Below are 16,173 nucleotides of genomic sequence, written 5' to 3'. Positions count from 1 at the left end.
TAGATGGCTCCTTCTGGTCCCTGTGGCACCTGGACTGTCAGGGGTAGGAGACAGGGCTGGGGACAAGTGTTGTCACTCTCAGCCGGTCAGATTCAAGGCAGAACTGGGGGTGGGGTTTACAGGGAAGAGAGAGGGGTGGGGCAGGCCTCATCCAGCACAGCTCTAGGGGTAGACAGCAAGGGAATGAAGACGGACAGATGGACAGACCGCTGGGATCAGAGTCTGTACTCTTGGATGGAGACACTTCAGCTTGCTTATTATAGAGTCGAGGAGAAAGCCCAAAATCTGATAATTGGTAAAGGATACATAGCCCTGGTACTGATAGTAAACCAGGGGCTGGAGAGGTTGTAACTCCGATTCTAGGGATCTGATGCCCTCTTCTAACCTGCGTGAGAACCAGGCACACACGTGGTACAGAGGCGTACATACATGCAGGCCAAACAGCCACAGGCATGAAGGATTAGATACATATCTTTAAACTCAGCACGCAGGAGGCAGAGGCAAGTGGATCTCTAAGTTTGAGGCCAGGCCAGTCTACAGGATTCCAGAAAAGCTACAGGGATACACAGAGAAACCCTGTGTTGAAGGAAGGGGGAAAAAAAAAAAAGAAATTTAGTGTCTAAGGAAATAGGGCTGTTTTGTCTAACCTGTAAAAGCAAAAATCAAAACAAACTAGTCCAGACCAGTTCTGAGGGCTGAGGACATAGAGAGAGACCTACACACCCCCAGACAGAGTTGTACCCAAAGAAAAAGGTTGTAAATGGAGCCCAGGTCCCAGGGCAGCAGCTGGCAGTGGTGGGCTGAGACGAAGGGCCCTTCATTGTAGTGCACCCAGGGGCTGCATTTGTGGGATGCCTAGCCCACCTCTCCCTTCTCCAGGAAGCTCTGTCTCTTGGCTTCGTTGGGAAATACAATGTGTAGTCTAAACTTAGGCAACAGAAGGAGGAAGGCAGGCAGCACCGCTGGGCTTCCGGAGGGTAGAGAAGGGGAGCTCCTTACCCCGGCTCACTGGAACAGCAGGCATATGGGTGCACGGCAGCTTCTGACACTGCAGAGGGCTCTCTAGCTGTCACGACCCTAGCAGGACCAGGACACCCTGGGTCCCCTCCCACTTTGGACTTAACTACCTTGCTTGCTGCCCAGAGGCTGTGATGACAAGAGGCACAGGACTTGCCTTGCTGAAATGGCAGATGCCCGGGCTGTGGGCAGGGATGGTGGACTAGAGTGAGAACAGGAACAGAAGCAGGCTACAGACCATGGTGGCTCCAGATCAGGAAGTTTTATTGCTGACATGCAGGAAGAGTCCCCATGTAGTACAAAAATACGTCTTTATACAAACTTTTTTGTGACTTTTCCATTTTGTTTGTTTTTTTGTTTTTGTTTTTCTTTACCGTAGGGCTTCTCAGTGCCTGACAGCAGCGAGGGCAGGCCCACCCTCCTCTCATCTGCATTGCCAGAAACACCAGCAGACCCAGGTTACCCTAAGAAGGAACCAGGCTGGCTGATGGCGCTGCAGACCTGAAGGTATTGCTTTTAAAAGGGGGGCAAGTGGAATCAGGCCTGAGGGGCTAGGCAGGGGCTCTGCCCAGGAGGGCCCTAGCCAGGCCTCAGAGCCTCACTGGAGGGCAGTCATGGGCTAGGGGCCCAGGCTGACTGCATTTCTGCTCCCTTCGGAGACTTATCGCTATGAAATAAATATAGAAAAGAGCCCTCCTCCCCCACCCCGCCCCAGCACCATGCCCTGACTCTCAGTGGCCGGATGGCTGAACTAGAAGCAGAGCTGAGTGCCAGGGGAGTAACCACTGGGCTCAGGTGGGCTCCCACAGACCCAGCAGAACAGAGGCACAGGTGCCCAGGGCTGGATATGGGGCACGGGGAGGAAGGGGCACGGGCAGCCCTGCTACTGCTGGCAAGAGGTGGCCCCATTTTTTCCAGATGGGGAAACTGAGGCACAAGGAGGTTTGGGAACTTGCCCAAGGTCACTCACAGTGAGTCAGCTTTTCAGGGGGTGAGGGGCAGCTCACACTCTAGGAAACATGGTCTCCCCATAGGAGAGCAAGAGGCAGGAAGGGTCTAGGACTACCTACCAGGAGGGTGACATCACCCTTCCTGAGGGTACACAGGATGTAGGCCTCCAGAGTTGGGTCTCTGCTTGGTTCTGGGTGCGCCAAGTCCAGTGCAGGGAGGGGCATTCTGGAGAGAACAGCGTTTCTGGCAAGACGGGCATCCACTTCAAAATTTCGGCTCAAAAAGGGGTAGCAGGGCTGTTCTCAAGCCAGGAAGGTGGGTGGGTCCCTGATCCCTACAGAGTCCCTCCAAGTCCTACCCTCAAGTAGGTATCTGCCCAGAGTCTTCTGGGAGAGGCACCACTTCTGTGCAGGGTGAGAGGGTCTCTGAGCACAGTCCTGTCCTCCGTAGGCCCAGAGCATCCTCCGAAATTGGCCACAGGTCCCTTCACACTACGTCCGCGTTACCTGGGTACCACATGAAAGATGGAGGAGGTGGGCAGGACTAATGCGAATGTGCAGCCGCTCAGAGAAGCTGCTAGGACAGAGAAAGCGCCAAGGCTAGAAACAGAGGGCCTGGGGGGTTGAGAGCAGACAGAGGAACTGGCCAGAGGGCTCCTGGGTGCCTGGGGCGAGAAGGGAGCCTACACACCTGGGCCCTGTTATTCAGCCAGGCTCAGGGGCGAAGAGTGGCCATGGGCTGAACCTAGAGATACAAGTTGGGTTCAGTAAAAAAATAAATATATTTGACTTGGGTGGAAAGTGAGGTGAGAGTGTTCCAAAGCTTAGACTGAGGGCAGCCCCAGGGAGGGGCTGTGAACGGTGGGAAGGGGTGCTTACTGGGGGCCAGCAGCGAGCTGCGTGGTCAGCTTATATGGACTGGGGTCAGTGGCCTAGCCAGGCTGTTCCAGTGCCTGGGATATGAGCGTAGGCTCCCCTCTTTCCTCCCAGCGTTCAGTCCAGAGACAGCGTGGTTAAAGAGACAGAGGTAGATTAAAATGTCATGATTAAAAGCAGATTAGGTATCTATCTAGAATTCTCAGATAAAAAAACAATCAAGCAATCATCCCAAAAGGTAGCTTTGTGGTACCTCTGTTGACCCTGGCTGTGACCTGGGCTGTCCCTATCCCTGCCCTGTCCCTACTGCAGCCTGGGAGACTCAGTCCAGCACTGCTGGGCCCGGGCCCAGGCAGGCCTGATGGCTGGGCCTCAGGCGGGCCGAGGAGAGGTGTGCTGGGCTAGTGCCCTAGCTGAGGGCACTATTTCCGCAGATAGCGTTGTGCCAGGATGGCTGTGTCCAAGGAGGTCATTGGCTGTGCATCGTGGCCTAGCCGTCGGACGGGTGGCATGCTACCAAACTGCCGCTTGGGTACCCAGGTCCGGGCCTCGTGAATGGAGCTCTTCTCTTCAGCCAGCAGCAGCTGCTGTCGCATGTAATTCTCAAACTCGTACTGGGAGCATTCCTCTGTGACCTTTGCCTGTGAGGTGGAGAAGAGCAAGGTGAAGACAGAACACAGGGCGCCCAGCACAGTGTGGCTGCTGAGCTCTTGCTTCCCAGGCATCACAATTCAGGCTCCATCTTTCTAGAGGCTGAGTGTGGGGCCCTGAAGTCCTCACCTTCTGGCCCTAGCCACACACAACCCTGTCCTCTGGCCTTCCTGGCTGCGTTAGCATCCTCCCCACAGTGGGGTGTGTGTGGGGGGGTGCAGGGTTCAGGGGTGTGTACCCGTGATTAATGAGAGTGGCAGTGAAGGGTGTCTCCTCACAGAGGGTCCTGGAACTCTGAGGGACTGACGCATGTGGGGGTTAAAAACAAAGCTACTCTCCAACTCATGGCCTCAAGCGAGCGCCTTCCCATGTAGGCAGGCGATGTAAGACTGTGGGGCAGGTCCCAACTAGTGGGAGGCAGGATTACGGAATCAAGGCACAGTTCCCCAGCTGCCAAGCTGTGTGACCATGGGCACATCAGTTTACTTCTCTGATCCTCAGATAAAAATGGGCTCCATGAGCCTCAGGGTGGACTGAATGGGAGCTGACTTCCACACTGGCTCCTCCTGGTCCTACTCGGAGCTCCCAGGGAGGCTCCTGTAACAGCTCGGGCCCAGCTGCCCTCCAAGCGGGTGTCCTGAACCTATGCCAGCTGCTGCCCAGCACTCACAGCTCTGTCTCCACCCCTCGGCCCAGCACTTTCTCCAGTGCGGGAAAGGGAGGAGAGAGAAGAGGGATAAATGAATCATGTAAAAACTGAAAAGCAGGAAGGGTGAGAGAAACCAGTGAGTCAGAGAGGGAGAGAAATGTGACTGGGGCAGGAAGAGACTGCTCCAGAGGCCCAGAGGGTTGCCTGGCACTGGGGGTGGGCGCGTGTGCGGGTGTGCGGGTGTGTGTGTGTGTCCCATGACAGGTCACAAGGCAGGCTAGAAGTACCTTTCTATTGCAAGGGCTGGGGAAGGAAAGCCTAGAAACACCCCCCCCCCTCACCTCCTGGGAGCTGTCAGAGCTGCTCATTTGGTCATCGATGTCAGGAACCACTTGCAAAGGCCCACTCAGAGAGGACAGGGACTGCCTGCAGGGAAAGTGGCCACATCAGATTAGACAGGTCCCTACTGCTCCTGACTTGCCTCCAGTCAGTACAGCTTAGGACCCAGCCAGAACCCGCCTTACATGGCTGACTATTCTGGGCCTCTATCTTCCTGTCCAATAAGGGAGACATTTCCTGCTGAGGGCCAGGTTAAGAACTCTTTGAGGCAATGCCAATCTCACATGTCTAGCAGGCAGGAGACACTTTGCCCTCTGCCCACTCCCTCTTACCCGGCCTTTAGGGTGATCTGAGGCTGATGGCACAGCAGAGAAAGGAGCTGCTCTCCTGGTAGGGCAGCAGAGCATGTGTGCCCCCGGCCTTGTACAGCTCACTCACCAAGATGCAATGATGGCACTGAGGGCCTCCAGGACATCTGCAGCAGCCAGGCGTTGCTGGGGGTCAAGGACCAGTAGTTTCCGGATAAGACACACTGTGTTCTCAGAGACTCGCCCATCCCTAGACAGAGAGGAAGCACAGCCTAAGCCATGTGATGAGGAGTGGCGTTGGGGGCTTTGACCCAGGACTCCAGGACCCCAGTGGTGTTTCTGTCTGTTCACTAAAATCCCAGAGGGCCAGCTGGTCCCTTCCCAACCCCTCCCAGGAGGCAGGACTCACTCAGGGATGGTGTACTCAGCAGCCTTGATCTTGCGGAAGAGCTCCTGTGGGATGCTGTCGTAGAAGGGGAACTGGCCATAGAGCATGGTGAAGAGCACCACGCCCAAGGCCCACATGTCACTAGGCTTCCCCCGGTATGGCCGGCCTGGGGACAAAGGACATGCACACTCAGGGGAAAGGATACCTGGGCAGCTTTTCTCTCTAAATCCCACCTTTGCTTCCGGCCCTATTAATGCTCTTCCTCAGCTGGCAACTGTGCTGGGAGATCCTGCACTCTTCCCAGTCCCCACCCCTGCAGATGCAGGGCTGTGTGCAGCCACCTGCTGTGCCCCGCTCTGTAGGGTTCTGTATCATCTTCTCCATCAGCCAGGAAACTCTGGCAATCAGGCCTGCAACTACTCCTCCCACACCCAGACAGCGGCTCACAGAGCGGTGCTCAGTATATCTGTGGACACAGCTGGAGCCACTCACACCCTATCCAGCACCCTCATGTGGCCTGGTTCTTCCATAGGTTTTTCACCATCGGCCAAGGTCCTTTGTCTGTGTTGCTTTCCAGCTCCCCTGCTAGATGGTGGTGAGCTCTCTCTCTTTCTCGTGCTTTCTCTCTCTCTCTCTCTCTCTTTCTCGTGCTTTCTCTCTCTCTCTCTCTCTCTCTCTCTCTCTCTCTCTCTCTCTCTCTCTCTCTCTCTCTCTGCCTGGGCTCAGCCTGGACTTGTACATTCACTTCATTAGTTCCTCCTCAGAGGTAATGGTCTGAATGTCCCCACTTCAGGGAGGGGAAGGGGAAAGCAGACTGTAATAGGACACAAGGCTAGGAGGGACTGTTTGAGGGAGAAATGTGGGGGACTAGGGAGAGGGACCAGAGGGATGAGGAGGACTGGAGGAGGGCAAACAGGAACAAAGTATACAAACATATGCATTAAAACAAAATGCCGCAGGGAAACCTAGCACTAATTTTTGAAGGTCCCAAACAAAAAGGTCATCTTACTTTGATTTCCTTCTCTGTAAAAGGGGATTTTGTGAGATTGTTCTTGGGATAGTAGTCTGGGGGGGGGGGGGGGCAGGAGTGTAGAGGCAGGATCTTGTCATTATATGGTCCAGGTTAGCCTAGAACCCTTCCTGCCTCTGCTGCCCGTGTGCTAGGGTGTGCTGGTTGTGCTATACCATGCTCACAGAGCTGAGCTTCTAGTTAACACTGCATCTTAAATGCCACATCCCATCCCAGGGAATCTCTCCCGGGCTCCCAACCCTGAGACAGGGTTTCTCTGTGTAGCTTTCGCTGTCCTGGAACTCACTCTGTACACTAGGCTGACCTCGAACTCAAGAAATCCACCTGCCTCTGCCTCCTGAGTGCTGGGATTAAAGGTGTGTGCCACCACTGGGCAGCACTGGGGAGAATTTCTTAAGTGTCCTTCAATGTTCTTTTGGCACTCTCCTCCCTCTGTCCTAGCTTTAACCTGATGCAGGTATGGGACCAGCCTGTCTTCTTCCTCCACCAGACCAAAGATCTTGTTCAGGGTAGGTCAGGAAAGCCCCGGCACCTACTCCAGGTCCTGCCCCAAGATTACCATCTGTTCAAGGAGTGTACTGCCACACCATGTGGGGACCACACATACCGCTGAGCACATCAGGACTGATGTAGGCAGGGCTCCCCCTCTGGTCCTTCAGCAGGTCCCCCTCACTCACAAGGTGCTTTCCAAGGCAGAAGTTGGTGATAGTTATCCGATGGGTCCTAAGGGTGGGAGGCAGAGAGTAAATGCAGGGGCCGTGGAGCCAGACCCGCTGCAGCCAGCTCCTATTCTCACCGCTGGGCCTCTGTTTAGAAGCACAGCAGCAGCCTCCCCTCCACCTGCTGCTCTAGCTGAAGCTCAGAGCTTGGAACAATTCCCAGAAATTTTTACCAATATCCAAGATTGGGAGTAACCTGGAACCTCAATACAACGTCCTCATTCTCCCAAGCAGGAAAAAGACCAGAGGTGAGTGACCTTAACCCTCCCACTCTATGCTGTGGCGAGTGGGTATCCTGAGCTTCGCTGCCTCACCACAGCAGAGACAGCCTGTGCATCCTCTGGGCAGGAAGCCCGCATGCCACTCCCTGGTGGAGTGTGGAAGCTGATCCTACTACCCATGCCCTCCGGCTAACGTCGGTGAGTGTCTGTGTGTGTACACACTAGAAGGGCCACATGTCCAGATCTGGGATCTTTCTATTGTCTACTTTAGGCCTCATGCTTTCTATGCTAGGGATCTGAACTTGAATCCTCCATACCTGCCTAGTGACCACTTAACCAACTGACCCATTCGCCCTGCCCCCAGCCTAGCCTTTCTGGGGACCTCCACGGAGCCCTGGCATCCAGTTAGGTTAAAGTGTCATCCAACTCTTCCCCACAGTCCCCACAGTCCCCTGCGCTAACAGAATAGGAATGGAGGTGCAGCACAGTTGTCACAGCCTAGAGCAACCACACAGCTCACAGAGTTCAACCAGGCTGTCTTTCTAAAACTCCACTGTAAGCCAAAGCTCCCCAGGAGATTCAGCACCAGAAGGGTGGGTGGGACTTTTCTGACATCTTCAGGGTGCTGTAACCTCCATGGGCAGGTAGAACCAGGAGACGGAGCAACTCCAGTCTTGGTGTCCTTCCTGCTTCATGGTAGGGCATGCACACACTGCTGCCGATACAGGGTACATGTGAGCCCAATGGCTAGGGATGGCCAGCAGTGCAGGTCTGGGTCTTCACTTGTTCAAGGCCTCCAAGAGATAACGTTCACACCAGAAAGGGAGGGCATTGTGAATTGGTGATGCTGCCACGTTGGGATTCCCTTTGCTTGTAGTTTTGAACAGGTAGCATTTAGAAGAGTTCTGGGGTCCTGCTGTGTGGGCTTGTGGAGGTTCAGCACATAGAACCATACTGTGTATTGAATGAGGGACTCATGACACACTGCCCTGAAATTTAACAGGCCACTGTGGGCTACAACCATGCTGCATCACGTACAGAGCTTAGCAGGCAGATTTCAGAGGCGCCATGAGACAGTGTGCTATCTACTCCCAGCAACCTTTACGGATGTTTCGCTTGTTTCCTGTAGTGCTAGGGGCCAAAGCCAGGACTTGTGCACACCAGAGCTCTCTTACTGACTATGCCCCAGCCCTATTTCCAATAATTACAAACCATAGGATTGTCACTGACAGCATAGCTTCCTGGTGGCCCCCATTTGGAGCAGCAGGTCCTGCTGGGAGGTAACACTGACATCAGAGGAGGAATGTGGCTCCCACATAGCAGGTAATAGTCATTTACTATGCTGGGGCCAGCATCCCAGGAGGGCTCTTAGCATAAGAGGGGAAGCTAAGGGGAGGAGATGGATCTCAATGATTGTGGAGAAAATACCTAGGAGGAAATGCAGTACAGGAAATGCAGAGCCAGCTCTGGACCTGCTCCCAGCAGCTCACCTCCCTCCCTCTGCAGGACTCAGGTGCACTGTTTTCATCTATCAACTCGTATTCGTTTGTTTGTTTATTTATCCACCCCACCTCTGAAGGAGACTTTTTCAACACCCTGTTTCAGATAGCACAACTAAGACCCAGAAGCAAAAGGACGTGCCCAAGGTCACACAGCTTGCGAGCATTGGCAGGTAGGACTAAGCCCAAGTCTGTTAGGCTCCAGACGCCCTAGTAAGTGCCCAGCCCCCAAATGACTCTTCTCTTAGCTTGAGTTTCAGACTGCCTTGGCCTTAAAAAAAAAAAAAAAAAAAAAAGTCATTAAGCAGGTGGCTTTGGCTTGGAACCTTTCTAAGAAGCTCATGGTTCTCTATAGCTGGGGGTGAAGGGAGGATGGCTCTTGCCAAGAGAACCTAGGGGAACACCAGTGAAGAGGGCTGTCTCTTCCCTAACTGCAGTGTCCTGTACTTAATGGCTGAGCACGGCAGCTGGGGAGCAGCAGTTGAGAGATGCTCCATTGAAGGGCACTGAGCTCCTCTTTCTAGAGCAGTCTCCAGGGCAGGGGGAGGGTGGGCTCAAGAGCAGGGTATGTGGCTGCAAGTGGATTTCCCCAGGAGTTAGATCCAAGAGGCCCTGAGAACCCTTCAGCCACTTCAGGGAATTCTGCTGGCAGAAGGCTTGGTGCAAACAAAAGCCAGTCTGTCTTCCACACTTCCCGTTGAAACGTGGGCTCCAGCTCTTATCCAGGACGTCCTGCAGAAGCCAGCTTGGTGGCCTGCAGGCTAGAATGCAAAGAGTCTCAGCTAGGATTATCTGCATATCAAGACCTCCTGTGTCACTGTCCAGTCATAGGACTGTAAGGCTTTACAGAACAGCGCTGTTTTGTGGCCACCGGAGCCACAATGTATCCGGTGGTCTCTGAGGCTTAGGATGCTGGGAGGATAGCTCAAAGCAGAAGCCATGGGTCTGAGACTCAGATGCCCAGGTCTGATCCTGTCTCTGCACTTCCTTGCTGTGTGCAGCTCTTGGGAAACTCAAATGTCCTTTTCTGTAAAGGGGAATATGGCAGAGCCTGACTCTCAAGATCGGGCTGACTCTGACTGGGTAAGATGGTCCTCAGTGGGTTTGCCAAAAGAAGCTGACAATGTTCTCGTTCTCTGCAAGCCAGCATGCCTAGGAGAGCCCAGGAGAGAATCTCTGACATGGGTGACAACATGCCCCAGAGCATGCGTGCAATTGTGATGCTCGAGGTCCTGCCAGTAGGACGTCCAACCTTCTGCCACAGTGGTGCCTGGAATCTCTGCCACAGGAAACGCCGTGGTCAGCCCAGAGACCTCCTAAAGCTTGGCAGGCAACACTTGCCCGCCCTGCCACCACCACCCATGTAGGGAGGGTGGCATATAGCTCCCCAGGAATCCCAGACCCCCCAGTTGGTCCTGACAGGAGGACAAGGGCATTGAGGGGTGGTGGGGCAATGTGCGTCAGCAAGGCCTGCTTTGGGTGAGTCACGCTTCAGCTATGGCCCCTGGGCTACCACAGTGTTCTGCTTTTCTAGGAATTGGTATGCAGCTTGCCTACCCAAGAGGAAGGAGGAGAAGGAACCCACAGTCAGCCTCACATAACCCCAAGGAGGACTTTAGATTTCAGCCCTTGCTTCTCCCTGTTCCCTTCCCTAGGGCTCTCGTCCCACTTTTCTGCATTCCACTGGCTAGCACAAGAACCTGGCAGGATGGGTGGGAAAGGGCTGGCATGCCAAGGATGAACTGGGAATAGGAGGGGCTTTCCATGTATCCTGTACCCTTCCTTAGCACCCAGGAACTTAATGGAAGGTAGCTGGATCCTGACTGTCCTAAGTGAGCTACAGAGAGTGCTCTGCAACCTGAAGGTCATTTGAGAGCTGCTACAGCTACGCTAAGGGCTCCAGAGGTACAGAACCAGGGGCCAGGAGAAGGGAGAAAGCAAAACCACCAGTGGAAAAAAGAAGCCTCACATACTAGTGTAGTTAACAGTCAGGAGCCCCACTGTGTTTCCATGACAACCCCTGGGATGCTCATTTAGAGAGCCAGCAAGCCAACAAGCAGCTGTTAGGAAGAGCCTGGGCTCTGTAGTCCAGCTGGTTAGGACACGGGTTCTGCCATGTCCACAAAAGGCCTAGGACAAGCAGGGCTCAAGTTTCCACTTTCTCATTCATATACATACATACATACATACATACATACATACATACATACATACATACATACATACATACATGCATGCATGAATGTTTTGTTTTAAAGACAGAGTCAGTCTTGCTTATATAGCTCAGGCTGACCTCAAGCTTGTGATGCCCCTGCTTTGGGCTTCTGAATGCTAGAAACCAGGCATAAGCTCTCACATTCAGAGGTTAACTCAGCCTCTCTAAGGCTGTACCCTTTCCACAACTTAGGGCCAAGGTAGACAGCACCCTCCAACACCTGTCTTCGTCTTCTGAGTCCCAGCCAGGATTGGGGGAACCTGTAGGGCCTTTTCTTCGGTCTCTCACTCACAGGACCTCAAGCCCTGTTACAACTGACACTGGTGTGTTCTTAGGAAGAGTCAACCCCACCGGGCAATTTTACATCTACTTGTATCTCGGGCTGCTCTCTGCAGCAAGGTGGAGTCACTCCACTTCTACAGATGAGAAGCAAGCGCAGAGTTCGGTAACTGGACACACAAACGAATTCACTGAACGGGTAAATAAACAAAGAGGCGGCACAGTCGGAGGTCTAGGGCGGGCTCTGAGCCAGGCCCAACCCCCACATCCTGCACTACATCTTCCTAACTCCTCACTTAGCCAGATGGGGTCAAAGCAGTCTTGGAATTTCCTGTTTCCTTCCCTCCCCTCTGCAGTGTGTGACACTAAGGATCTCATCCCTTCACATCCTCAGGCTGGCAAACCTTTGCCCATCCTTCCTAGTCAGCCAGCATGCAGTAGCTCCCCTCATCCTGTCCTTGGTAATGTGATGTGATATTTGTTTTCTGGTCAACACCCTGTCATCAGATGGCAAGCTACATGGGGTAGGTGTTGCACCCCAGAAAACAAGTCTTCAGCCTCAACCCCGGGGGGGCTGGCAGAGAGCAAGGTTGCTTAGCTGGCTCTGTATGGCACTACCCAATGTTGTATCAGGCTGGAGCTTTGAAGTCTGTGGCCCTTGCTCTCCTGAGTGGCCCACCTCCCCATTGAGGCCTCAGCTACTATACAAGGACAGTGGGACCACTCCTGGGCTGACTACATCATGGAACAAATCACCACCATGACACTTGTGCTATAAGCATATGCTGCTGCCATTTCTGCCCTCCAACCTACCCAGAAGAGAAAGGGAAGGAGAGGCTCGGAGAAGCAGGTGAGGGTACCTCCCAAGTGCTGAGCTATCTTTCCAGGACCGTGGCGCCCACAGAGCACTGCTTCCTTCCATGGGGTCCTGAAACCTTGCTTAGTTGGTGTCCTCACACCACTGCCCTTCCCCCACCAAGGCCCAGGCAACTGCCTGACACTGGGAGCACCGAGTGCTGTTTTCTCTCTGTGACTCTGAATACCCAGTTTCAGCAAGACAGCATTCCCAGTCCTAGGATTCGGGGGTGCTGGACTGTTCTGAGTCAGTTCCCACAGGCAGCTGCTGCATGTGGCCAGCACTGAGGTTAAACAGAGGAAGAATGAGCCCTTACCTTTTATTGAGCACCATGTTCCCAAGCTTCAGGTCTCTGTGCACGATGTTTTTCTGAAAACCAATGAATGGGTGGTTCACATGAGAAAGTGAGAAGTGGGGTCCACCTTGAAAGATGGAGACTCCTCAGGGTTCTGGGAATGCAGGGACCCCCTAGGATCTGTCCCTTAGGTCTCGCCAAGCATGCATCTGAAGTGGGTAGGAAGTAGCCTAGCAGGTGCCTCTGCTTTCACCCCAGACCAGCAGCTTATGGGGAAATCTGTCTCCTTACTCCACCGACTGTCCCATGAAGAAAACAAGCTTCAGTCTGGAGGTGGGGGCAAGGAGCAGGGGCCATAGCACTTCTGGATCTAAGTACCCCAGGCTTGGCCCATGGAGCCCTGGGCGAGCCTCAAGCATTTGCCCTTCACCTTGGGGTACCTGGTACCCCAATCCTACCAAAGTTCAGATACCCTGTGGCTATAATTTATTTTCTTAACTGACTGGGAATTACTACATGGAGCTCTGATGGGCTGCTATCTGCCGGCCTTCACAGGGACCATGGCTGGCTGTGGCCTGCAGTGTCTCACACAGGGCAGTGGACATACAGCCACTCCCCTCCGGACACTCCCAGCTGCAAAGCACATCTGAGCGAGGTCAGAACCAAGCAGGTTTCACTGAGCAAAAGCCAAGAACGATATTTGTTTCTGGGGCATGTGGGTCTGGGCCTCACCTGGTGCAGGGCTTCTACCACACGGACTACATCATAGAAAATGACCACAGTCTCACGCTCACTGAGCCGCTTCTCTTTGATGACGTAGTGCTGTAGGTTGATGAGGTCAGCGGTCTTGTCACTGAAGTCGTGTGCACAGAGGCAGTCAAGGACAAGGCAAATGCGTTTCTTCATCTTCTTTACCATCCGCCCAGACTCTGTGTCCTCGACCGCTTCACACGTGCGGTCCTGGGAGGCAAGGAGACAGGCCAAGGCGAGGGAGTTAAAAGGCTCTCTTTCAGAGGCCCAGAGGGAAGTGGCTGAATGTTGCTGCCTTGGGTGAGGCACACACAGGTGGCCACGCAAACCTCTGCAACCATCTGCAGGAGTCAGTGTGCGAGAGAGGAGAGCAGACAGCCTGACTGGGTGCACCAAACGCAAAGGCCAACAGGCTCATGCTCAACATCTCAGGTGAAGGCTTCATGCTCTGACCACAGGGTCAGTCCTGGGCATTTATAGCCAACTGACCCCTCAGCAACGTGCTGCAGCAGTGCAGCTGGGCCCTGGGGTGTCTTCCTCCTGCAAACACCAATGTCTCTCTACCACGTTCAAGACTGTAGATATTGTTATTTTTTTTTCAGTTTTTGAGAGTTTTTTTTCCCAGGGTCGTCTAACCGTGAAATCTTGACTGGCCCTGGACTCCCAGATCTGTCTGCTGGGATTAACGTCACGTGCCACTACCCTAGGCATAAGATTCTAGAAGGTTGGGGGCTGGAGAGATGGCTCAGCGGTTAAGAGCACCCGACTGCTCTTCCAGAGGTCATGAGTTCAATTCCCAGCAACCACATGGTGGCTCACAACCATCTGTAAAGAGATCCGATGCCCTCTTCTGGTGTATCTGAAGACAGCTACAGTGTACTTATATATAATAAATAAATAAATCTTTTAAAAAAAAGATTCTAGAAGGTTAAGAGCGGCCATTCCTGCAAAACTTCAGGGGTCACACAGTATTCTATGTGTGATGGATGATTTTGGCTGCCAACTTGACTGCATCTGCAATCAACTAAATGCCAAGCGGCCTGGTGCACCCATTAGAAAACCCTGACAGTCCAGTGTCTTTCCTGTGGCTACAGGACTGCTGGGCAGTCACATAACTGGCAAGGAATACCGTGCTGGCCTCAAATAGTTCCTCGTGCATAAAGGGGAGTCAGCAATCTTTCCCTCCCTGATGTCAGGGACTAAGTAAGCTGGCTGTGGCCTGCTGCAGTCAGGGGTGAGCAGGTCAGATACTAATGCTGGGTCCGTACCCTAGTTACTCTTGTTACTGCAAGAGAGCCCAAGTGTGACAAAAACAAGTGCAAAATGAATTCTGGGACCCTGCTGGCCAAAAGAGGCCTGGTCATTGCCATCACACAGGCAAAGCCCTCTGGTGAACTCCTGGAGGAAGGACCAAATAGCCAGATTACTCCTTAAATGCAGGATCATCTCTGGGATTCACTTGCTGCAGGGTCGGGGTCCAGTGTCCAATGCACACAGATAACTTGCTCAAGGTACTTTTGGTCACGTCTGTCATCCAAAACAATGCAAATGAAGGCCACACACGTAAAGATATCAGAATTTGAGATACTAAAAACAACTTAATTTCCATTTCAGGGGAACATGCCAGTGTTGGGAACTGCTTCAGTGGCAAGTCTAAGAATAAGGCGGTGACAGGTGTGGGTGTGAGTGGGTAGCTCACTGTTAGCCCAGGCTGGGAAGTGACACTTCGACCTCCTTAGCACTGCTGTATGACTGCTGTACGTCAATGATCACACCAACAGGAAGACTGTGTAACGAGCAGGTGTCACAGCAGCCAGGGCTGGCCGCACTCCTGTGCACCTGCCAACCAGCCTGAAGGCAGGTGACACTGTGACCCTCCCAGGATCCCCATGGGCTTGGGGCTCAGAGACCTGAAATACCTGGGCAGGCAAAAGGACTGCGGTCTAGTCACACTGTGAGAGCTGACCCCAGCCCCAGGTGACCCAGCTCTTGCTCCTCCGTCTTGCGCTTTAGCCTGGCCAATCCAGACAACACAGTTGGAAAGAGCATGGGAGACATTAAATGACTTCCTTTTCTCCCTCAGAAAGGCAGCTCTTCGAAGCTAGCCTGGCTGCTCTAAGTTGACGTGTGTGAGCCGTTCTTCAGGATGAGATCATCACGGGCACTGTAGCACCAACATGACTCCAGCCTGATTCCAAATCCCTCTGCCTAGGCCTTGACAGTCAGCGGGGAAAGAATACCAGGAGTGGCATGCTGGGAAGCTGGGAGCTGCTCACAGACAGGTGCCTGTAGTAGATGCCAGGCAGGACCAGGAGTGTGGGGCCCCTCACCTGGAAGAGGCCATGGTGGTGGACCACGCCATCCTGTGTGTGCAGCAGGGACAGCAGAGAGTACTCGGTATGCAGCAGCATCTTGCCCTGCCTCTCCTCTTGGCTCTCAATTCCTTGCTCGCCCCTCTCCTCAAGGGTGAGGATCTGCAGGAAAGCATGTGGAGAAAAAGAACAAATGTTTTCCTTTGCCCAGGAGAACAGCTGGAGAGGGGAAGCACGTTCACTTCTGCTACACCTCGCCTGGCCTCACACAAGCATACACGACAGCTGCTTGTCCTGACAGCCTGTAATGCACACCGAGCTCTCACATGGGGTGCTGAGTAAGACTGAACTTGATTGTTTCTCAGGAAGAAATGGGGCTACTGGTGCTCACAGGTGATGCAGGTGTGAAGGTGCTGAGGAGGGAGGATGGCGTCTAGGACAGCCCTGGTCCTGAGGGTCCTGCCCGATGCTGCTTACCTTCAACTGATAGAAGTCGTCCGTGCCGTCTTTCCTTGCCAAACATTGCACAATGCTCGGTACCGGTGAGTTGCCCAGGCGGGGACCTACAGCACACAGAACCACGGGCTCACTTTCCAGAGGCCTTCTGGCTGGGTCTTCTCTTCACACCTACTAGGCTGCCCCCAAAAAGCCTCTTCCAAAAGTGGAGGTGGACGTGTGTGCATCTGCTGGATACATGCCTGGCTTTTGCTGGCACAGTCCTCAAAACGAGTTTCCAGTGTCTAGTGTGGTGCATGCCCATGACCCTAGCACTCAGGAAGCTCATGCAGCTCGATGATGGCCAGCTTGAGGCCAGCCTGG

The 16,173-nt window shown here is 53.6% G+C and overlaps 1 protein-coding gene across 3 annotated transcripts in view; it reads right to left on the bottom strand.

Moving 5' to 3' along the window:
* Positions 1-1,264: 1,264 nt before the first annotated feature.
* Positions 1,265-16,173, bottom strand: part of Stk40 (serine/threonine kinase 40) — a 41,899-nt gene continuing 26,990 nt past the window's right edge. For 2 of the 3 annotated variants that reach the window (XM_006238881.5, NM_183056.2), the window contains exons 3-11: positions 15,832-15,917; positions 15,373-15,516; positions 13,025-13,252; positions 12,314-12,366; positions 6,816-6,931; positions 5,200-5,344; positions 4,921-5,040; positions 4,485-4,569; positions 1,265-3,484 (exon numbers count right to left, since the gene is read on the bottom strand). In XM_006238881.5, coding sequence (XP_006238943.1) covers positions 3,266-3,484; positions 4,485-4,569; positions 4,921-5,040; positions 5,200-5,344; positions 6,816-6,931; positions 12,314-12,366; positions 13,025-13,252; positions 15,373-15,516; positions 15,832-15,917 — 1,196 coding nt within the window. In that variant the 3' untranslated portion in view covers positions 1,265-3,265. Of the gene's footprint in view, positions 3,485-4,484; positions 4,570-4,920; positions 5,041-5,199; positions 5,345-6,815; positions 6,932-7,434; positions 9,409-12,313; positions 12,367-13,024; positions 13,253-15,372; positions 15,517-15,831; positions 15,918-16,173 lie in introns of those variants that run through there. The other variant, XM_039110152.2, reaches the window with a different exon arrangement.

Source organism: Rattus norvegicus, chromosome 5 (genome assembly GCF_036323735.1).
Source record: "Rattus norvegicus strain BN/NHsdMcwi chromosome 5, GRCr8, whole genome shotgun sequence".
Classification (NCBI taxonomy): Eukaryota; Metazoa; Chordata; class Mammalia; order Rodentia; family Muridae; genus Rattus; species Rattus norvegicus.
This window is presented reverse-complemented; position numbering and strand designations above follow the sequence as displayed.